At 38.4% G+C, this 24,943-nt stretch overlaps 1 protein-coding gene across 1 annotated transcript in view; it reads left to right on the top strand.

The window, feature by feature from the left end:
• Positions 1-24,943, top strand: part of Camta (Calmodulin-binding transcription activator) — a 705,348-nt gene that overhangs the window by 672,072 nt on the left and 8,333 nt on the right. Inside the window, exon 27 of the mRNA XM_068226037.1 lies at positions 6,126-6,200. Coding sequence (XP_068082138.1) covers positions 6,126-6,200 — 75 coding nt within the window. The remainder of the gene's footprint in view (positions 1-6,125; positions 6,201-24,943) is intronic.

The raw sequence follows: 24,943 nt of genomic DNA, 5'->3' as shown, positions 1-24,943 counted from the left end.
GTGACTATAATGGACTAAATTATTATCTGTCACAGTTCAGCTGGGAGGAGATGTTTCAAAACATATCAATTGATAAAGCAGTAGAAATCTTCTATTCAGTACTACATTATGGCATGGAACTTTACATTCCTATACGGAATTTTAAGACTCCCAAATTCCCAAAGTGGTTTAATCATAAATTGAAGTCCCTGATTATTGAAAAGAAGAAAGCACACAAGCGATACAAAATATCAGGTCTCAATAGTGATTATCAGCATTTCTCGAAATTAAGAAATGAATGCAAGTCTGAATCTAAATCTTGCTATACAACGTATGTCTCCAACTGTGAACGAAGTATTACTTCCAATCCACAGAAATTCTGGCAATATCTTTCTAAAAGGTCAATGCATCTTAATGAAGTTACAGCCGATACTGGAGAAAATATTGTCAGTCTTTTTGCTAACCACTTTTCATCCGTTTATTCTTATCAGAATAGTAGTAGTATGTCATATGATTATCCTTTCTCTGTCAATCTATCAGTTATAAACAATAGTAAGGCAGAAATTTACAACAAACTGATATCTCTGGAATTAAAGAAAACTGTCAGACCTGATGGTGTTTCAACGTACCTGCTCAAGTACTGCTCATTTATTTTATGTGAAGCACTCTTTTATCTGTTCAACTTATCATTAAACCAAGGCATTTTTCCAGTGGAATGGAAGAAAGGATTTGTTAGTCCAGTTTTCAAAAATGGTGATAAAACTGACATAAAACAATATAGACCAGTTATAATTTCTTCTCATATTTCCAGACCATGGAGGCCACTGCGTAGGCTAACTGGAGCCACCGGCAGTGCCAATGCACTAAGAGACTTTGTCTCATCAGCAAAAATTGATGCCTGCTTGGCCACGGTATGCACTAGCCAGCGTATTGGTAGGTGTGCTAGGTACCAACTGATGAGCCCACCCTAGCACACGAGGGCGAAACGCTGGCAACCAAGAATGAGTTAGCAGGAAAATTTATAATGTCCAATAACGGACCATTTATATTGGTATTATAAATTTACTCATTCAGGACAAATATTTCAGATTCCCTATGGGAATCAACATCTATATCAATAATTCTTGACAAAATCACACCTCTCTTTAGAAACATCATCATTGATGAGCAACATGGATTCTTTTCAGGACGGTCAACCTGTAGCAATCTTCTTTTATTCTATCAGTTCCTCTTGGATGCAATAGAGAACCACTCCCAATTGGACTGCATTTATACAGACTTCTCAAAAGCTTTTGACACTGTCGACCACGATATCTTGCTGCAAAAGCTAACAGGCTATGGAATTAATGGGCCTCTCCTCTCATGGTTTGAATCGTATTTTAAAAATCACCTGTAGATTGTTAAAATAAGGAATCATTTTTCTGCACCTATTATTGTTACCTGTGGAGTTCCTCAAGGGTCTCACCTTGCGCCCTTACTTTTTACTATCTACATAAATGACATTAAAGATATACTTAAGAATTCTGAATTGCTTTTGTTTGCTGACGATGCAAAATTTTTTATGCAAATTAATTGTCCACTTGATTGTTTAAAAATTCAAGAAGATTTACAAAATCTGGAAAAGTATTGCATTCAAAATGGGTTGAAACTTAATGATGAGAAATGTAAAATAATATCGTTTTTTAAAAATAAGAAGGAAATATCATTTCAGTACAAATTTAGTAATAACAACATTCTAACTCCTGTTTCACAAGTTAATGACCTTGGTGTTTTATTCAGTTATAACCTATCGTATAATGAACATATTGAAAATATTTGTAAGAAAGCATTTCAAAGATTGGGTTGCATTACTAGATATTCTAGAGAATTTTCAAACTTAGCTACCTATCGATTGCTGTATGTGTCTATGGTACGCCCTATACTAGAATACCATACACCTGTTTGGAACCCTTCTCATCAGACCTCTATCCATAGATTAGATTTAGTACAACATAAATTTCTTTGTTTATATTCATTTAGAGCAGGATTCTCATATGATAATGTTGATTATACATCCTTACAACAGTCCTTAAATATGCATAGCCTGTCACAACACCGTGAATTATTGGATAAACTCTTCATTTTTAAATTGCTTCATTCCTCGGTGAATTGTCCACGACTCCTTGCAAAAATTAACGTACATGTACCAGACAGACGCACAAGGTTCAAGAATACATTGTCTACAAATTGGCATAGAACTAACTACACATTCAGTGGGCCAATTGAACGAATGTCAAGATCTCTAAACAAACTAGATATTGATATATTTAACTGCTCATTGTCAAAATTGAGAAATCACTTACATAATCTCCAAATTTGACTATTACTTTCCTGTGTTTACTTATAATATAACCTGTGTATATATCTGTACATATTTTTCTACTTATACTCCATTGAACTTTCTTTTTAGTGTGCTTTGTTTTGCTTATTCTTCTCTACTGTTATGTAAAATGGTATTACCATTAATAAAGTATTAGAATTCTTTATCTTAATTAATCATGATTACAATTAATCAACATTAATCACAAAAATCCCATCTGTTCAATTCGGTGGTTGGAATATTTTAATTATTATTATTACTGGAGATAACTGGAGTTCATATTGACTTCGGTTATGTTGGTGCATCTGCGAGTCCTTTACTAATTTTGTCATTGGCTAACACTGCAGCGGTTCGTTTAAATATCTCCCTCTGACAACTTAACAACAAGATGCCTCGAGGCGTGGGAAACTCTATTGTGACATATTCTCCGTATTTGTGACGCACTGGCTGCACCTTGTTCAGAAATAAATACTATCTCACTTCCTTGTTGCAATTAGGACTGTTGTTCTGAGTTCTAGATTAAATCCTCTTAGCTTTTGACAAGGTAATTTACTATCCATTATGACAGGCTTAACTCTTGGCGACAGATTGTCGGGAGCACGTCTGACAATGTTGAAATCTCTTGGTCTACACTAGAATGACAATGTGTATAACTTATTTCAATACTCTCATAAGCCTTAATTTATTTTATAATATCAAATCATTATACCTATGGGCTATCTCATCCGGGTACAATACGCCACCTGACAACTAAATGGAATGTGTTTTCTGATTTTTATCTTCATTGTAATATTTTTTAATATATCATAATCCTCAAATAATTGTCATCTTTTTAGACTCCAATATTATCACAAATATTGTCAAGTAACAGCATACTACATTTTATATTGTAATAGTTGTTTAACAATCTCCAATACATTTTAAACAACATAGTTTTTAACAGCATTCATAAATTACTTCCAATCAGGTACCTGATCTATCCTAAGGTGAAAAATATGGCTGATGATGCCTACTATTGATAGGCGAAACATGTACCGTCTAATATATTAATTTCATGTCAACAGTTTTGATAAGGACAATGTCCTAATTTTTAAAATTGTATTGTATTGAATAGGTGGATGAGTAATAAAACATACAATTGTTAATCAATACATACCATTCAATCGAGCAGCTTGTCTGCTTTCTCCCAGTTCTTCCCAGCCCAAACTTTGCAACATTCTTGTAACGCTACTCTTCTGTCGGAAATCACCCAGAACAAATCTAGCTGCTTTTCTTTGGATTTTTTTCCAGTTTTTTAATCAAGTAATCCTGGGGAGGGTCCCATACACTGGAACCATACTCTAGTTGGGGTCTTACCAGAGACTTATAAGCCCTCTCCTTTACATCCTTGCTATAACCCCTAAACACCCATTATAACCATGTGCAGAGATCTGTATCCTTTATTTACAATCCCATTTATGTGATTACCCCATTGAAGATCTTTCTTTATATTAACAGGAATCAGCTTCCCACTTCAAGTACCTCGGAAGCACAATCTCTAAAGACAACACCATTAGGCAGGAAATACTCAGCAGGACACAGAAAGCATCGAACTTCTACAGTCAAGTCAGAAATCTTCTCTGGGACTGCAAAATATCACAGAAAGCGGAAACAATCATGTACCACACTTGCTTCATACCAATCCCTATGTACAATTTAAAGACATGTACCCTACTAAACAAAGACTTCATTCAGTAGAATCCAAGCAACTGAAATAAAATTCATTAGAACCATGAACCAAACAACCAGAAAGGACAAGATCAGAAATGAAGTGAGTAGGAAAGTAGCTGGTATTGGGGTTCCTATTATCAGTGTCATAAAGAAACGCAGACTTCAGTGGTGTGGGCACATAATGAGAATGAACAGGGAAAGACCTGCCAGAAAATATTTCGACCTTAATCTCGTAGGAAAAAGACCACAGGGGAAGACCAAGAAAATGTTTGATAGAGACTGTAAGATCAGATGTGGAGGAGAGAGGATACAAATGGTAGGTTGTACTGGATCAGAAGATGTATGAAGACAGAAGGAGATGGCAAGCGCTTGTACACCACACCCAGGAAACTGGAATTGGGAAATGATGATGATGATGAACACCCAGATACTTACAATGATCCCCAAAAAGAACTTTCACCCCATCAACACAGTAATTATAACTCAGAGGACTTTTCCTGTTTGTGAAACTCACAACCTGACTTTTAACCCTGTTTATCATCATGCCATTGCCTACTGTCCATCTCACAATATTATCGAAGTCATTTTGCAGTTACTCACAATCTTCTAACTTATTTATTAATCTATACAGAATAACATCATCCGCAAAAAGCCTTACCTTTGATTCCACTCCTTTACACAAATCATTTATATATATAAGAAGACATAAATCTCCAATAATACTGCCTTGAGGAATTCCCCTCTTAATTATTACGGGGTCAGATAAATTATTGAGTATGAAGAGTTCTATGAAGAAGTCTGCAAAACCTCATGTGTATAAAGAAGCCTTCAACTCAATAATTGATTTTTTTAAAGTTTTTGCCCATGTGCAAAAGCTAGTTTCTGAATCTCTCTTTTAAAAGTATGATGGGGGCAGAATCATTATTTCCATGCAAGTGGAGATGAGGGTAGAAGTTGTAAATATCATTCCAAATTCTATAATTTTGAAAATGTTGTAATTTGTTATTCAGTAGCAAATAGCAAAACTCAAACAAAAACAGCAGCATAAAACTGTAAATATCATTCCAAATTCTATATTTTTGAAAATATAATAATTTGTTATAGAGTACGATATAGGGAAACTCAAACAAAAATTTATTTAACATTATTGAGCATCGGAAGTATTACTCCCAGAAGTTCTCGCCTAATCTCTGACAGTCAAGGTTTACTCAAATCCATTTCACTGTAGTATCTAAAACTGATAATCCTTTGTGTCCCACTTACTGATTTATTACAAAACTCAAAGGATACAGTCACTTGGATTCCCAAAACCTGGTTGGCGTGGGCTAAGCCACAAGTAGAAGAAACAGGGATAGATGATATAAGGCCAGACGCGGTTAAGGATGGTGTATTTGATTTTTAGTTTCTTCACTTTCTCTTTCATATTAGAAACGAATACGGGGTAATTTATCTGTTGCTGTCTGTAGCACAAGATTTCAATTTACTATGTCAAGTTTGGACATTCAGATCCAAATAGGTTTAAATAAAATGTTTTACTTCGCTTTTTGATCCACACTTGTATTATTCCTGTAACAGGATGCAGGTAAAATATTATTTTGGTCATCCTGCTTTCCCCAAAACACACCATTCATGTGGCCATATGTAAGTAAAACATTACTTGATTGATGATATATCCTTCCCTAACCAATAAATGTTTAAGCACCGGGCGAGTTGGCCGTGCGGTTAGGGGCGCGCTGCTGTGAGCTTTAATCTGGGAGATAGTGGGTTCAAACACCAATATCAGCAGCCCTGAAGATGGTTTCCCATGGTTTCCCATTTTCACACCAGGCAAATTCTGGGGCTGTACCTTTATTTTTAATTAAGGCCACGGCCGCTTCCTTACCACTCCTACCCCTATCCCATCATCGCCATATGACCTATCTGTGTCGGTGCAACGTAAAGCAACCAGGGAAAAAAAGATTTTTAGCCAAATGTTTGAGTTTTGTGTAATATTTCTATATGTGTAAACATGTTTTATCATTGCTTCTGTGGAGTTATATTTATCTCTGAAGTGCCTATTAATGCTGACTTTCTGCAGGCGTACATATTCTCAGAGACGCCAACACCAGGCTGCAAGAAAAATCCAGCAATTCATGAGGCAGTCCAAAAACAAGTAAGTTTCTTTTAGTTACTAGGTCGCAATATCTTGTATGTTGAATTCAGAAAGTGCTTTTATTTGTGCATATCAGTTTGTGAAGCTGCAGAGCACTTGTACCTTATTTTATCTTTGAGTATCATATACTGTGTTGGAAAATGCCATTTGAATTTTCCAAAATTTCTATCCACATTCTTAAGATGACAATACATTTTACATTACAATCCATTTTAATACAATTCCTAATTCTTAATACGTTCTGTTATACAGTACATTCAGTGTTTAGATTATTACTGTAAAATTTCTTTTCATGTGTTAAAAGTAAAGCTTCCCTGTTTCTATTTTTAAATCTTGGTTCTGTCCCCTCAAAACTACCACATATTAAAGGTCTAATTCTTAAGTTTCCACTATAATGGCTTGAGGGTTTGCTTCATTGCTTGCAGAATTTTGCACTGAAGCCTTGTCTGATTTATTCCATTAATGATTTAGATTTCATGTATCTCTTTCCTGTCTCCACTAATTTAAATTTATTATTTAGGCATTTATTACTAGCATCCAATGCAAAATTGTGTTATCTTTTTGGTTGTTAGGTGATAGGTACCATTCTTCACCTATTATTCTTACAGTCCAGCCTTAGTAGATATTACTTTTTTAAATGTGAATTTACGTCAGCTCAATATCTAGGCCTACAGTAAATAAACAAAATAAACAGAGTATTTTCCTAGCATTTCATGTGAATTTTTGGGAGATTCTCAGCATACATACTACTTAAGGAAGATGATTTTATATATTAGTGACCAGCTGAGCAAAGTTCCTATGCATTATAACATTAATATTACCCTCACTATCATTACAGAAATAGGTCAGCTGTGATGTATAGCTAAGGATCTATTGAATCTTCTCCCTAGCACTGGAATTAACTGTCTTCCTTACCTCTCTGTGATGGTATATGTAGAAACGAAGACAAAAACAGAAGAATGAAGGAACACAAGTATTATTATGGCCTAAATCAGGCAGACAAATTTATTTCAGCTGAGAATAGAATTACCAATTTAGAAAAAAATTAAAATTGAGTGCAGCTATCATATGTAATAGCCATGCTTGCATACATGAAACTTATTACACGTGATAAAAATCATACTAGTGTTATTAAATATATGAAACTTGTAAGGCAAGGAGGAAAGCCTATAATTAAACAGGGAAATGTTTCTAATACTTAAGGATACTCAAGAAACTTGCTATCTGTTTTAGGTTGCAGCTACACAGACTGGTTTTATGGTGATGATGGGATAGGGCAGGGTTATGAAGGGGAAGGAAGCAACCATGGCCTTAATCAAGGTACAACCCCTGCATTTGCCTGGTGTGAAAATGGGAAGCCACAGAAAATTATCTTCAGGGCTGCAGACAGTGGAGTTCAAACCCAACATCTCCTGAATGCAAGTTCCAGCTATGTGATGCAAACCACATACTGCCAATTTTCTCAATACCTATTCTAGAAACTAGGCGTAGCCTGCCCATTGCTCTGTTTGATGTACAAGATGGACTCCCAGTAAAACACTTATGCCTCCACCCAGGTAAAAGAAATCAGTCAAATGGTTATTTGAAAGTTGACCATATGATTGGTAAAATATAGATCTCTTAAAAAAAATAAGCCATGACTTACGAGCCTGGAAGATAACAAGTGTGTTGAATAATAATTCATACTTCGTTTATATATGCATGTGCACACCAGAATGAGCCAGCTCTTGTAATACCTAAGTGGCCAGAGACAAACTCTTCTAAAGGTGGAAAGGAACCACCAGTAGTAAATATGGAAAACTACAGCAGGAAAAATGGAAATTGCACATCTGCAAAAGAAAGAGTTACAGTGCTTATATTGGAGATGTGGAAAGGTGCCAGCTAGGTATGCAAATGATACTGGTTTCAGGCCACCTGAATTGTACATCCCCTGCCCCCTGACCACCTGATTGGTCACGTATGAACCACCTCCTGTATACGAAGCACATTAGGGGTAAGTTGAAGTGTAGTCTGTGAGGTGCAGCCACTTGAAGTGTTTTCTTCTGAAACATGCCTCGCCCATCGGTACAAGCAAGATATCAACAGTTGTCACTGGTTGAGAGTGGGTAATCATTGCAGGGTGTAACTGCATGTGTTAGCTGAAATGCATCTATGGCAGATTGTGTATGATTAGCTATGGTTAGAGGAAGCAACATGCTCAGAGATAGGACCAACCCGATGGACAACAATGTGGGAGGATCATTGCATCATTCGGATATCCTGAACAGATGACTCAGCAACAACAGCAGAAATTTGAGCTACTGTGGCACCACATGTTACACAACAAACAATTGGTTATCATCCGGGTGCCTCCCGTGTTCCACTGACCCCAAAAGATCATTATGTGAGGTTGACCTGGTGTCTGGAATGGTCATGCTGGTCTGATGAATGTTATAGTATCATCTTCAGTGACGAATCATGTTTTTGTCTTGGCCCAAATGATCTTTGAAATTGTGATTGATGGCAGACTGAGGAGATGTGCCATGCCAGTCTTGAAATTGAGAGGCATATTGGGCCAAATCTGGGCATTACAGTCTGGGGAGCTATTGGCTTTCATTTGAAATCCCCATTAGTGAGTGTTGAGGGAACAATGACTGCTCAGTGCTATGTGGACTGTGTTGTCAATCCATTGTTTGTTCCTCTGATGGCGACCATTGAATATGAGGTGTTTCAGCAGGACAGTGTGTGCCCTGTTACTGCAGACATGTCCAGGAAGCTCTTGAAAGACAGCATGCTTTTACAATGGGCTGAGAGGTTCCTGGACAAATTGTGACCCCTATTGAACATGTGTGGGACATGACAGTTGGATGTCTACACAACTCTGTCCATCCATCCTGAACTGTGGATGAATTGACCCTCATGGTGAAGCAAGCATGGTCTGCAATTCCTCAGGACATGATTCATGGCCTTATTGACTCTATACTGCTCATGATACAGCAATCTATTGCAACTCATTTGAGCCACAGGCATGTGCACACAGAGGTACTTGAATCACATCACTGCCTCACACCGATCCACCATGCATACTCCTTCATGATGGTGCAGTTAAGGGCTATGCAGGAAAACAACTAAAACACTACTAAAGTGCAGTGGAATTTGATTAAGATCCTTAGTAACATCCCTGTGAAGAAGCACTTAAAGTGGGAATTCTCAAGACCAACCTGGAATGCAGATTTTCAATTAGTAAATAGAAACTACCCATCATATACCCTGCAAGAGGTACAATGTATTTGAGAATATTATCATTGACTCAGTATTGGGACTGACCGATGACCAAGATGGCTTCTTTAAACACCAAACTATCACTATATGCTCTAATTAAGAATGCAGGAATAATGGACCAGTATTAATTCTAAACAGGGTTGTACAATAACCCTGTAGACTGCAGTGAATTCGGAGCAATACTGGTGAGTTCTTGTTACACTAAAAATAGAAAGCAATATATGTGTATATTTCTAAATTCCCTTCAGTAATCACCAAACACATGTTACACTCATTTCTAATTAGATTAGTTATCAGACAGGAAGGTTGAACTCATACTGCACTTATTTTTCATAAATGTTTCTATATTAGTTTCTCAAATCCAAATTTGTCTCTTCTGAGATGTGGAATAATTAATCTGCAGCTAAGAAGTAATTTTGATAAACCAGGTTATATTTGTACAGAATTAAAAATGTATTAACTGTATCATTATCTTGTTTTAGACTACATTTTATTGTACCATCTCTTTGTTTACTGTAGCAGATTTTTCTATTAAGTTTGAGACCACATTTATTTACCTTAGATCATTATTGAACCAATTTTTGATTCAATGTGATTTTCTCCCATGTTTGCTATAATTGTCTTTATAAGGTTCAGATACGGCATCCATGGGTGTTGCAAATGTTACTACAAAATTGGACGTTATGTCCTTTCACTTTTGAAATACCTGTATACTAAGAATGTATAATGGATAGGAGACACTTCCTGTTTTTAGTACATTTTTCAATACTATGGGATTTATAAGAATAATTTGAGATGCTAACATTATCCTTCCTCCTCTCTCTAATGCTGTCTCAGTGTGTGGGATGTTACTCCAGCCAACACGGTGAGTGGGATCTCAGCCCTATTCCTGCCTTTTTCTTCTCTTCTCCTTGTGTCTGTGTCCCAGTTTTTTATGTGAAGGTTATACATGACTCAAAATTCAAATTATTTTCATAGCATGTAATATTTTCTTTATGTATGTAATGCCAGACTATGCATTTTTCATAGGAATTTTCAGAATAATTTTTATTTTCTGGGAAATATTATGAAAAGCATGTGCAATTTCCTACCCCTCTATACAGTCCATAAGCAACACTCAGTCTTTGTCCCAGAACACTACTGCTATGACTTCACCCACAAAATGTATGCTCTTGAATGTCTTCCTCTATGATGATGTCTTATGGTGCCATTCCATGGATGAGAAACAGTGTAGAAAGAACAAAGGTAGTGGTGAAGATGAAAGAGGCAATGAGTGGAAGTGGATGAATAAATGTCAGTAATAAAGAATTGAATTGCTGGCCCTGTGGTGTAGGGGTAGCATGCCTGCCTCTCGCCCGGAGGCCCTGGGTTTGATTCCCGGCCAAGTCAGGGATATTTCTTTCGACCTGAGGGCTGGTTTGAGGTCCACTCAGCCTACGTGATTAGAATTGAGGAGCTATCTGATGGTGAGATGCCGGCCCCAGTCTCAAAAGCCCAGCATAACGGCCGAGAGGATGCGTCATGCTAACCACACGGCCCCTCGTGATCTGCAGGCCTTCGGGCTGAGCAGTGGTCTCTGGGCAGGCCAAGACCCTTTCAACACGGTGTTAAGTGCCTGGGGGGGGGGGGGTGAATAAAGAATTTAATTGAATAATACGGTACTTCGTTACTGTATTCTAACACAGTCAAACAAAAGAAAAGATACGCCCGATGGTCTGATAACAGTAAATTTTCATTATTCCCTTCTTCTACTTCGATCTTCACTTGATACAGTGATTCTGTCAATTCGAATCATGTACCTGGAAGTAGCAATGTAACCTCATTTTCTCGAAAAGAAATTATTATTATTATATATATATAATTCGCTGGGGCCATCAAGGACCACGTTAAGTCTTGTTGCATTTGACACTGAACTTGGCCTTCTTTAGAGCCCAAATTTCCCTCATTGTGAGTGGGCCTGCTTACGCTCCTCTGCCCAAGGGGACGGTTGCTCGTCTCAGTTTAGCCCGTTCATCAATATTTTCTTGCGGAAGAGATCTCTGTTAAGGGCGTCTTCATCTGAGATATGTAGCATTTGCATGTCTTCTTTGATATTTCTAAACCAGGGAATTGTGGTTTTGGGGTTTGAATCAAAAAAGTGAAAGATTTCTTTAGTTAACGTTCTTTCATCCATTCTTTTCAGATGACCGTAAAATCGTGCCCGTCTTCTTCTGATTGTGTCGGTAATTTTCTCTATTTTGCTGTAGACTTCCTTGTTGGATCTCTTTTGATGGATTCCATTTTTGTACTTTGATCCCAAGATTCCTCTCACAATTTTGCGTTCTCTTTTCTCCAGTTCTTGAAGGAGTCCTTTGTTGGCATTTAGAGACAGGGTTTCGGCTGCATATAGAACTACTGGCTTCAGAACCGTTTCATAGTGACGTATCTTGGTGTTTTGGGAAAGGCATTTTTTGTTGTAGATTGTGCGGGATGTTTGGTAGGCTATTTCCAGTTTGCGTACTCGCTCCTGAAGTGCTTCTTTGTCCAGTCCATTTTTCATGATGATCTCACCCAGGTATTTGAATTTGTCTACTCGGGTGATGTCCCCGTATTTTGTATGGAGTTTTGGTGGAGCCTCTTTGATGTTAGTCATTACTTCTGTTTTCTCAAACGATATCTGCAAACCAGTTTGTTCGGCAATTTCCTTTAAAATTTCAACTTGAGCTCTAGCGGTTTCTATGTCGTTTGAGAGAACAGCAATATCATCGGCAAATGCTAAGCAGTCTGTTGCGATCCCCTTGGATTTGGTTCCTATTCTCAATGGACTGTAGTTGGTTTCCTGTAATCTCACCCGCCAGGTTCTGATGATCTTTTCAAGAACACAGTTGAAGAGTATCGGGGATAGCCCGTCACCTTGTCGGACTCCTGTTTTGATGTCAAAGGAATGCGAGAGACATCCGTGGAACTTCACCTTGGATTTTGTATCGGTCAGGGTGGCTCTAATTAATGCCAGCAGTTTCAAATCAACTCCAAATTCATTTAAGATGTTTAGCAGGACTTCCCGGTCAATGGAGTCATACGCTTTCTTAAAGTCCACAAAGACAGACACATACTGCTTGGACCTTAGTGCACAATATCTGATGAACGTTTTGAGATTTTGGATCTTTTCAGCTGTTGAGTGACCTTTTCTGAACCCTCCTTGGTATTCACCTATTTGATGTTCGACTTGTGCTTCCAAACGCTCCAGGATGGCAAGTGATAGAATTTTGTAAGTCACGGGTAGCAAAGATATTCCTCTGTAGTTGTTGATGTTCTTCATGCTGCCTTTTTTGTGTAGTGGATGGATCAAAGCTATTTTCCAATCTTCGGGTAGGGTCTCCTTGTTCCAAATTTCTTCTATTTGCTTTTGCAAGATATCAAGTGATTCCTCTGGGTCATATTTCCATAGTTCTGCTACTACTGAGTCTTCACCCGGCGCTTTGTTATTTTTGAGATGGGCAATGTGGCGATTGATTTCATCTCTGTCGGGTGGTCTGGAATCTGGGTACCTGAGTAAGGGTTCCTTGGTCTCAATGGCGCTTTGCGGTTTAGAGCAATTAAGTAAATTCTTGAAGTAATCTGCCAGAATGCTGCAATTTTCTTCATTTGACGTCGCCAGTGTGCCGTCCTTTCGCTCAAAGCATAGAGATGGTGGTTTATAGCCAGTGAGTTTGCATTTGAAGGCTCTGTAGTACTCTCTGCTTTCATTCTTCCTAAAGTTTTGTTCTATCTTTTCAATGAGAGATTTTTCGTATTTATGTTTCTCAGTTCTGAACACCCTAGCTGCTTGGGCACATTGGGTTTTGTAGGTTTCCCAATCATTTTCTGATTTCGTAGAGTAGTACTGTTTCCATGCATTGAGTCTTTCTTGGAGGACTAATTCGCAGGTACTATTCCACCAGGCATGCTTTTTGCTTCTCTTGATTTCTGCAACGTCTTTGGCAGCCTCAACAAGGAGACTTTTGGCGTTGTTTAAAGTCACAGTCATTTGGTCTAGCCTTCTCCTGGAACTCCTCGACCCTTTGCCGAAGTTTATCGTTGTCGAAGCGTGTGATCTGTTTGGTTGTCTTCCTTGTGTTTGCGGGAATTGGTTTGAATTTGATAAGAGACATATAATGATCTGAGGCCACATTGATGCCTTTCTTTACCTTGACATTCATAATCTCAGGGCTGTTTCTCCTGGAGATTGCAACGTGATCAATTTGGAACTCTCCGAGAGCTTGGACGGGAGAACGCCAAGTCATTTGCTTTCTGGGTAGATGGCGAAAGTGTGTCGACATGACCTGCAGGTTGTGATTTTCGCAAATGGACACCAGTCTTTTGCCGTTGGGATTGATTCTTTTGTGAGCAGGGTAATTTCCTATAACTTTCTTGTACTTCTGTTCATGACCTAGTTGGGCATTGAAGTCACCCAAAAGAAGCTTGACATGGTGTTTAGGGAGTTTGTTTAATTTTTCATCCAGTAGGTTCCAGAAATTATCAACTTCGTCTGGATCAGACTTGTTCTTATCGTTTGTAGGAGCATGGTCGTTAACTAGGGCGTAGGTTTTGTTCGCGCATTTAATTGTGAGTATAGACAATCTGTCATTCACAGGTTCGAAATTTGCAACCGATTTAAGGATCTTGGTTCTAACAGCAAACGCGGTTCCAAGGATCACAGCTCCATTGAGGATTCCTCTTTGCGCTTTGCTCTTGAAAAATCGGTAGCCTTCGGATTCAAAAATCTCTTCATCTGGGTACCTTGTTTCCTGTAGGGCCATTATGGATATCTGATTTTCGTGAAGAGCTTTGGTGAGGGTTTTCAGCTTGCCAGTTTGTGTAAGTGAATTTATGTTGAAAGTTGCTAGAAAGGTTTTAGATTTTGGCCTGAGTTTTTGACTCTTCGGGGTACACCGAGACGCTCCGACTCGTCTCTTGCATGATGTCGAGTCTCCCCCAGAATCCGAATGAGACTCGTGCGCCGTGGCATTTACGACGAGGGATTTATCCGAAGATTTACCCCCTGGGGTATGTTTCTTGAAATGTTGTGCCATCATGCTTTTTGACTTGACTTTGCTTTGGACGGGTACCCATCCTTTTACAACTAGGGTTGTTAGCCCTAGAGGTTGCCTCAAGATGTTTTCTAGCTTCTGGTCATTTACCAGTCTTCGCCATAACCCTGGCAAGGGACCAGTTTTTTTTTTTCACGGTGGTATTTTATTTCCCTACTACCCTCTGACTCTGCTGGCGGCAGAGCCAGCGAGCTTCCCAATTCCAATGGGATGCGCCCGATGGAGGTAACCAGTAAATTCCCACACGGGTATTATTATTATTATTATTATTATTATTATTATTATTATTATTATTATTATTATTATTATTTTATTATTATGTGTGTCTATTGCTAGCCTAGTGAAGCCCTTCTAATAAGGGTGAGCAGCATGTATTTTGTATCAAAACGTACAAATTAGTGTGATGGAAGATCTGTCCGTAGTATTGTGTATGGTGTGTAATGTGCAGAAATATGGGGGGACAGCATGAATAACCAGTCCCCAAACCAAGGAGATTAACTGTTAAAGATTAAAATCCCTTTACCCAGCTGGACATTGAACCTTGAGAACTGAAATCCAGGATGCTGATCACTCAGTCATGTTGCCTGATTTCACAGATAATTTCTATGTATAGACGTGTTTTGAAGTTTGTAGATGTATTTACTAAGCAATGTAGGTATCATTTTTATGCAAATTGTGAGATTGATGCTCGAGTATCTCTGTGAGGTACTACTTATGAACATGAAGCTTTATGTTTCTGTCCACTATCAGTATGGAGGATGCATTGCTGAGGCAGCGATGTTGTGCTCTGTTCACCTGGAAGGAGTTGGGTTCATTTCTTTGTCAGAATGTCAAGAAATTTAGAATCAAGACTTCCACTTCTGGAAAGCTAGACGATATTGAGGTTCACTCAATCTACGTGAGAATTAGGCTGGGGCAAATGGGGCTGTGTATAAGTCCTCTATTATGCTTAGTGCCAAAATTCTGGATAGCAGAGTCCCTTACCTTCCACTCTTCCATGGGGCTTCTTGACCTGTGAAGGGATGACTTTGAATTTTGCATTTTATTTGTACACTCAACCCTCTGACTCCTCTTTTACGTTTGAAGTTAATGTGGCACTTTCAGATTCCTTTGTTATCTTCTTCCAGTTATCACAACAATATTCAGGCTTCCTTCTTTCCAGCCTTATGTATTTTCTTTATTTTCTCCTTTCATACTGGCTAAAGCATTTTAGTAAAATTTTAATGATATGTAAAGTTTCAGTAAGAGTCACGTATTTTAAATATCAACAATTTTTCAAGGAGAGAGGACATTATTGTGAAAGCATTTTCTTTTCCTTGCATTCTACACATGTTAAACTACTTCTCTTCATAGTCACCATCATTATTAAAGCACTTGTAATAAGAGGGCACGGATGTTTGTGTCCCTTCATCATAGAATGCTGCTGCCTATGATGAAAGCCACTGAAAGCAAAGAGAGTGACACAATTGTGTACCATTTGTCCTTACAAACGTTCGCCTCAACCGTACACACTGAATCATCTGTGATGACAGATGGTTGGCTGCACCATGTGATGTAATGCACATGTTAACGACCTTCATTGAACATTCAAACCCATTTCCTCACCATTCCATTCATCATTACACTTTCATCAGACACCTCTCACACTGGCAATGAATGTGAGCAGGTTTAATGTTCTGTGCATTGAAGAAATCAATCACGGACCATATTTCACAGTCAGCAGGTTGATCTATTGTCCTGAACATTTTAAACACTCACTACAAGAGACCACACTGTATGAATGTCTCCAACATTGCATGTAGTCAGTCAGCAGAAGAAGGAAGCTATTGCCCATGTTTAACATTATCCCATTTTCACACCAGGCAAATCTACCCCGTCGCCATAAGAGACTTATCTGTCAGTGAAAAAAAAAGAAAAAAACCAAAGGAAATACTTGACATTGCAATTGCACCAGTGTACAAGAACTCTTACATCATCATCATCATCATCATCATCATCATCATCATCATCATCATCATCATCATCATCATTTTCCAGCTCCAGTTTCCCAGGTGTGGTGTGCTCACCACTTCTTCCTGTCAAAGTATAGTTTCTGTTCCTGTATGTCCTCCCACTTTGCATTCCTCTTGCTGATCTCTAATTTCACTGTGTGTATCCATCGATTCCTTGGTCTCCCAACTGACCTCTCTCCTTTAACTTCTCTGTCAAAGTAATTCCTTGCTGTTCTTGTTCCATCCATCCTTATAACATGTCCAAACCATTGTAGCCTGTTTCTTCCTAAAAACTTGGTAACAGGTATTTTGATGCCAGCCTCCTTCCTTTTTGCTTCATTTCTAATCTTGCCCTTCGTGATCTTTTGGTGCATTGTTTTGATGATTTTCATTTCTGTCGATTGGTTTTTACTATTTGCCTTGTTATGCAGGGTACATGTTTCGAGTCCATATGTGAGAATTGGAATGAAGTAGGTATAAAACGTGGTCAGTTTTGCTTTCTGGGGTATTTTATCATCCCAGAGTAGATTTCTCACACTTGAAAAAGAAATTGAGAAGCTTCCTGAGTCTTACTAAGTGTTCAGCGTGGACTGCCGTACACTGCACGTCAACTCCCTAATGCTCTCTGTCATGGAGTGATGTGCATTGCATGCACATAGCAGCTTCTGCTTTCTGCTTCTATCTAGCGAACAGTTTTTGAACTATTACAAATGTAATGAGAAATATCCATAGACAAAGCATCAAGCTTTCATTTGATGTGTATATCTATTGAGTTTTAATCAATTACGTACGATATATCACATCTGAAAAAGCAACAAGTTCTGTTGTTGACACCATAGCAGCTAAACATTTTTTCATAATCGCAGATGCGAGAATTAATGATGATGTAGCAAATAATGATACAGAAAGTTCCATTTTGTTAAACGAGGACTAGGATATAGACTCTGAGAGTAAAAGTAGTGATGATGACAGCAATGTTGCTTGTGATACGCGGGAATGTATCGTCCATAATGTTATCAATGGTGGGTTTGTTTGGGAAGACATGGATAATTACGGAGGGCAAAGAGGGCAATTCATGACAGATTATGGGCCTCAGAATACTGCAAAGAAATGCTTATATCCTATGAGCATTTTTCAGTTGTTTTCTATTGTTGAGTTCGTAAAGATGGTGGTAGAACAGGCAGATATTTATGCTTAACATCACTTGCGGTCACATGGTCTGTTATTTCTTTTACCGATAGAGGGTAAATTAATGGGTACCAGGTAATGTGTAGGAAATGTATGTGTTTTTGTAGTTTATATGTTAATAAGCACAGTAAAAAACCTATATCTCAAAAAACTGGCCCTAGCTACTCCTATATTTGGTTCAACCATATCCCTTGTTCAATTTGAAAGTATTACAAGATTCCTCCACTGCACTGACCTTAGATAATTCTGGTATCTTATGCTGTATGTGTGTTTATGCATTAATAACAAACTGAAAATGTTGGTAAAATTCATTTAACCCTTTGTCAGCTATGCTCGATTAACTAAAAGCCTGCATTCATAGCATGCTTGGTGCTATACTCCTCCCACAGCACAGGGTAGCTAGGTAGTGAAAGTCCTCCCATGCTGAGAGGTTGAGTATTTCTTGGTTTACTGTGTTTTCGTTTGAAATGATAATTTCCAAGGTATTTGAAGTTAGAAACAGACTACCATAGAAATCCCTCCAGGAAAATGTTTGAATCTGTGCCTTTCCTGTTGATAGTCATTTCAACAGTTTTTGTTTTACTGATGTTTAAACTTGCCATTCCAAAGAATTAGTTTCTCCTGTACTTCCGCTTCATTTTCTCCCCAGATCAGAACATTATCTGTAAATATAAGAGTGTTAGGCTCTTTGCAATGTCCTTTGATAGACTATGATCCGATCCATAACAGTGACGAACAGGAGAGGTGACAAGGCACTTCCTGCTAGACTCCTCATTTGGTTTCAAAGCAATCTGATCTTCCATCCCCTACTTGGACACAGCTTAAGCACTTTTGATAGAGAAGCTATACTTTACTGATCAAGATGTTTGGCATACCTATACCTTCTAGGCATTCCCAGATTATCTCTCTAGGCACACTGTCGTAGGCCTTCTCGATTTCCATAAAAACTATCACTAAGTTCTTACCATATTTCCAGTGCTTCTTGATTAGCTTTCTGATGGCAAATATCAGGTCTTGCAAAGAATTTAGACATTTGAGAGTCCACCTACTCAATAAAAAATACACTTTATTTATTTGTTTACTAAGTCACATTAACACACAGGACATGTTTTGTCCTGAAGTCCAGGACATCTTCAGGCATAGTCTGGCTAGAAATAAAAATCAACAAATATAAGAAAGAAAGAAAAAATTTGTAATTGCTACAATAAAATCATTTTACCCACTAAAAATCAGTTCACAAGTAAAATTGGTATATTTTCCCTTTAAGAAAGTTCTTCCAATATCTTGTAGTTTGTAGAGAGTAAAAACTTATTGCATAGCACTTGTTGCATTAAAAAATCTTCATGCTAAAATCCCGGCAAAGTTTTAACTATATGGGAGAGAGGGAACCTCTCAAAGGCAAGGCTTGAAAAAATGGTCAGTAAAAAGATGTCAAATGCGACAAGATCTTGCGTCATATAAAAAAAGGTCTGTAATGAACGCAAAAATATATCAGTGACCACTTGAAACTGCTAGCAGAAAAATACTAACTGTTATTATAAGAGAACATGTACTCTCCCCTCTCATCCTCAGCGGCCATCCTTGCTGTTACTTGTTTTCAGATGTGTGCGTTTTTAATCTGGTTAGATACCTGTGAGTGGTGACTGGCTGGGTTCCGTTGTGTAACAAAGGAGGGGTGGAGGAAGTTGACCTAGTAGAAGGAGAAACTGTCATCTGATTGGAGAATGGAGGTTTTTTCTTTGCCAATACAATTACTTTATTTGTTTCGAGAATTCTAAGAAGTTGGGGTATTATTTCAAACAAACTTTTACATAATATTGTAACTGTACCGGGACAATTATGCTTACACAAAATAATAATAATAATAATAATAATAATAATAATAATGATGTAAGAATATTAATAATAATAATAATAATGTAAGAATAAAGTAATACCAGTAGTAAATAATATAATACCTAATAATATGCCTAAGGAAATTGTAAATAACGCAGTGGCAGTGTATTCACATCAGAACATGGAAACATGACGAGTATCTTTCGATATGCAAAATTAAACCAAATACAGGGAACACTTACAGGCCTAAAAATGACAACTAAGAAAGGATAGTGGAAGGTGTTTGGAACCCTACAAGGTCTATGGAAACGTATAACGTTATGGGGGAGAAAAGACTTACAATAATACACCCAACAGACAAATAATTATTAAGAAAATGAACATACAATTATAAATTAGTGCATAAATGAACTGCGGATTAACTGATACTTGAAATACAAAACAAAGAAGTATAAGGGAAACAATTAAGCTCTTCAGTCACGAACAAACTTTGACATAGAGATCCAGAATTTACAGAATGAAAGGAGGCAACCTCGAACAAAACAAAATTAATTACACAATTCAAGAAAGTGTTACAGTTACTACAATTACAACTAGAGTTAGAAAAGAAGGTCTGCCTCATAAAACAATGTTGCGGACTAGCATAAATGCTAAGTCATATAAATGCTCTATTTTGGAAAATGTGGAAAACTAGAGGAAACTCCGGCACACGAGATGAACTTCTACATAATTACTGAATTTACATTAAGTGAGAATTTTCCGAAACATTTAAATAGCATAAGGCAAAAATCAAAGCGCTTACCTTTGGCGGCCAAAGACCATTGTGGAACGGACGGACGAAATGCTTCCGTCTGCTCCAGTGCTCCAAATCAAAAGACGCGGACCAAGTGACTCGCACACGCGAGGAGCCACAAACAGGAAATAGAGTGATTACAAATTACCAATAGCAACACTCCAGTTTGCCACATTCACCTTTTAAAAATCCTAATATACTGGCCAATAAAAACACTTGTACTTTTGACCAATGACAATGATATTCTATAATTATGCTTTCTGCAGAATTTGCATCTTCGCGGATATTACAAAACAACAGGAAGGGCCACTTACACGTGGCACACCCTGCCTCACAAGTCGTGTATAAAATTTCCACATCCCTTTCCATAGTTAACAAAATAATACAATTTAATTCAGGAAATGTAACAGAACATACATCTTCTTCATAGTCCATTTCTTCATATGCCTAAATATATAATAATTTTTAAATAAGAAAGCTTCATACAATAATTTGCTTTGCACAAATTCTTCATTTAAAAAAATTTTTTTGTTTACCTAAAATGATGACAAGACAAAAATTTACATAACATTACATAATAAGGACTTCTGTTGCTTCACTGATTTCTGCTCACGAATGGTCACAATATTATGGAGTCTTATTAGGTACATGTTTCACCCTCTATTACGGGTATCATTAGCCTTAACTCAACCTTAAAGTCATTGGTTTTGGACCTTAACAATCCTTGTAAGATATAAAGTTTACAATTCATAACCTTTTTAAAATCATGACATCTTAAAATGAACACACTAGAAAACATCTAAAATATATGGAGAGAACAAATGAAGGTTAATGGTGGAAACTAGTGATAAAGTGCACTTTTTAGAACATGATCAGTCCTAACTATGTGGAGTCTAGAATGTCTAAAACCAAAATGGATCTTCTTCAATTTTCGCTACCATTGTAACATTAAAAGACGTGGGTCCAATGACACCTTCTTTTAGGGGGACTTTCGTAGTTTAAAACCTGAGTATATCATTAATTCGCGCATGATGTGACTTAAGCAACATGTAATATCTATTACCTCTCTACGATTTTTATTTATAAATGTAGGCTTGTTTCCTAGGTTTAGTATCGTCAACTCAGTTCCAATAATAAACTCTAGTAAAGACACCTCTTGCATTGCAGTTCATGCTGCCCCATGCCATGTGGTGTGAATTTGCATCTGCTCCAAGGACTAGGTGTTAACCCTTCCTCTTTGCATTGCAAATTAAGTTCTCAACTTCTTCTGATGGGGACAGATTGGTTGAATCATATGGGAGATTGCATAGTCTATGGTTATTTCTCTGGGTCCCTCCCAATTTCCAAGTTTAATCTCGGCCACGGTTAAGTCCCGTGAACAGTGTTCCTGCAACATAAGACATTTTAGTTTCCTGTTCACAAGAAGACATGTTCTGGGTATTTCCAATGTTATATCGGCTTCATTTGTGCTATCAGAGCAGATGACAATTCAGTCACGTCTTCCACCTTGAGTTTTATATCTGGGAAGGTCTTTGGTATTATTGCGACCTTAACTGAGGATAGTCTTTCCGAAAAGGACATGACTTTTTCTTCCTTCTATTTCTTGGAGGGTGGTTTTGTAGCCGAACTTGACGGCGTGCTTTCCTCCGACCTTGGCCTTTTGGGCATAGTTATTGGCATAGCATCGCGCCAGTCCCTGTTCCTTGGCTTCTTCTCCACCCAAGTCCCAGCCGCTACCTTGGCTTCTTTCCTCGCCTTCTTCTTTTCCTTATAGGAGGGACTTGTGCAAGGTGGTCTATCTATATGCATCCTATTTAGTTTCGATGCCAATATCTTCAGGTCTTTCTCAGTGAAATCTCCTGTTTCCTTTTATCCAGAAGTCTGCTTTCCTGTTGCTTCTTCTGTTTCTTCTTCAGATTTGGATTCAGCCTGCCCTCCTGGAACTTCTGTCTCCATATTCTCCTCTTGGGCCTGCCACTGGACCTGCTTTCCTGGAGCTTCCATAGCTTCCCTTGGTATTTGTTTAGGTGGTTCATTTGGAATGTCCATGGTTCCATATAGCGTAGGGTTTTTTTCCCCTTCTAGTGTCCTGAGAGGCTTTCTCACTATCTGTGATGAGGCATTCTGCCAGTCATTGTCCTCCTGCAACTCAGGCTCTCTGTAGCAGGCACCACATCCCTCAACCGTCCATCCAGCAGTCCGCCCCTGGCCCGAACCCGACCAGGTTTCTTCTACTTTCAGTAGACCTACTCACGTGGTTCCCACTTGGCATTCCCATGACCTGTGTTCACAGCCATGGGTTCCTCCTAGGTTGGGTTCGCCTCGTTCCCAACCCGTGGCTCGTTCAGGCTATGTGGAGCAAAGTGATGTGTTGGTTCCAGCACACTGCAGTGAGCTTTCACCTCAATCACCAGCACTCACTTCACGTGAACCACCCTATCACCCATACGGAGGTAACATGGATGCCTCTCTAGCATGTGTGGGCGTGGTTTCCACTTCCAAGCCTTGGCTTGGGCTAGTAACAGTCACACTGCCTCAAGACATTTTCTGGCAATACCGGTTTTTCATCCGCAAGAGGGTATTTTATTTCCCTCTGACCTTCCAGACAAGTCCGGAGGGCCCCCCTATCCGCCACCTCGTACGCGCCCGATAGGGGAACAGGCAAGAAAACCTCCACGGGTCGATCCTGGCTCAGTCCGGAGATATTTGAAGGTGCTCAAATATGTCAGCCTCGTGTCGGCAGATTTACTGGCCGTAAAAGAACTCCTGTGGGACGGAATTCTGCCACTTCGGCGTCTCTGAAAAGCATCAAAAGTAATTAGTCAGACCCAAAAACAATAAAATTAACATTATTTTAACCAATGGATATTCGTTCTTAAACTCAAGCCAAGTGAATACAAGGAACATACATTATTAGGCTGTTGAGAATCCACGATGGCTTCGACATCATCAGTGGAGATGTGAGATGGCTAACAATAAGGTTATATGGCCTTATTTAATGGTGACTGAAATGGCAAGGAGTATGCCACTTTCATACAAGCAATTCTTCCCGGTCTTCTGGAAGAGGTACATCTAAGGAACAGAATGATAACATGGTGCTGGCATGATGGATGCTCTGCACATAATACCATGTGTGCATGTTGTGTTCTGCACCAAAAATATCCTGGTAGATGGATCGGTCATGGAGGACCAATTAAGTTGCCTGCTCAGTGCCCTGACCTTTTCCCCCTGGACTTCTTTGTTTGGGGATATCTAAGAGGCGCTGTCTAACAAGATACTCAGACAACTCCAGAGAACATGCAGCATGAAGTAACTTACTGTGCATGCTTATAATGATCTTCAGCAGGCGATACCAGAAAAATTGGTGTACCTTGCAGTACCCGTATGGATAGTACTACAAATGAGCAGTAGAAATCCCGCTTTCTGTGTCATATTTAATGTTCATATTATGAAATTTATATATTACAATACATTTTTGAATAGGTCTTGATGAACTTCACTGAACTTTTGACCAATAAATACATAGTGCCACTTAAGAACCTGATGTTAACACTCATATCTCACTAATAATAATGCTTATAAGGCTTACTCTCTAGGACTATTGTTTCCCATTTCCAGTTATATAACTTTTATGTGAAACAATTTTCATTTGGAGTTCAGGTACGGAGTTATTGTGGATGGTCAAGATAAATGGGACGTCCTGTGTATATAATGTTTGTTGCGGGTATCCATTGGGTTTGTATCTACATGGGAAGTGAATTATATTTTTATAATATTAAAATTAAGTCTGATAAAATTTTAAATGCAAGGAAGTTAAAATACCGTGAGCTCGCTCTCTTTTTTGAGCGATTATACATAGCCGTGAGACATATATTGCATTTGTAGTGGTTAAATAAGGCTCTTTTATGGATCACAGAATTGCACGAGTATTACCGGAGCTATACCACTAGTCCCAGATAATGAAGACTTTTGTGGTTTGCTACCTTTCCTTCCCATTTTCTCTGTTCGCTTTTAAATTTTTCACTCAAAACTGGCCGTTACTCCATTGCATTCTTCACTTTCAGAATTTTCTGATTCAGTGATGCTTTTCTTGGATGTGCTACTGTACTGCTACTTGAAAACAATTCTTCTTAATTTCACATTTCTGGCTCACTTTCACTCTCACTTTCAGAATTTTGGAAATATCGTCACTTGTCAACAACTGCTTCCTATGCAACATGATTACTACTGCAGGCCTTGGGTTGCATGGAGTCAGGTGCAGTGGGGCAAAATGCAAACTTTATTTTGTCTCCCTCTAAGTCTAAAGTAGAACTCACTGACTTGCATTACTACTGGTGGAAAAAAGAGTAAAATCCTAGGTTTAGAGCTGTGTATCTGGTGAATGGCAGGGTTGGTATTTATGAACTAATGAAAATATATACATTATTTTACTATTCACAATAGTATGTACAAGTGTTCTCCAGAATTCCTAGAAGTAGGTAGTTATTGGGATGTAGAACCATTAACATTATGTACAAATGATTCAAATGAGCCTCCGTAGCTCAGACGGCAGCGCGCCAGCCTCTTACTGCTGGATATCATGGTTCAAATCCCGGTCACTCCATG

Source organism: Anabrus simplex, chromosome 2 (genome assembly GCF_040414725.1).
Source record: "Anabrus simplex isolate iqAnaSimp1 chromosome 2, ASM4041472v1, whole genome shotgun sequence".
NCBI classification, from domain to species: domain Eukaryota; kingdom Metazoa; phylum Arthropoda; class Insecta; order Orthoptera; family Tettigoniidae; genus Anabrus; species Anabrus simplex.
The sequence above is the reverse complement of the archived record's forward strand: the minus strand, read 5'-3'. Positions and strand labels throughout refer to the sequence as shown.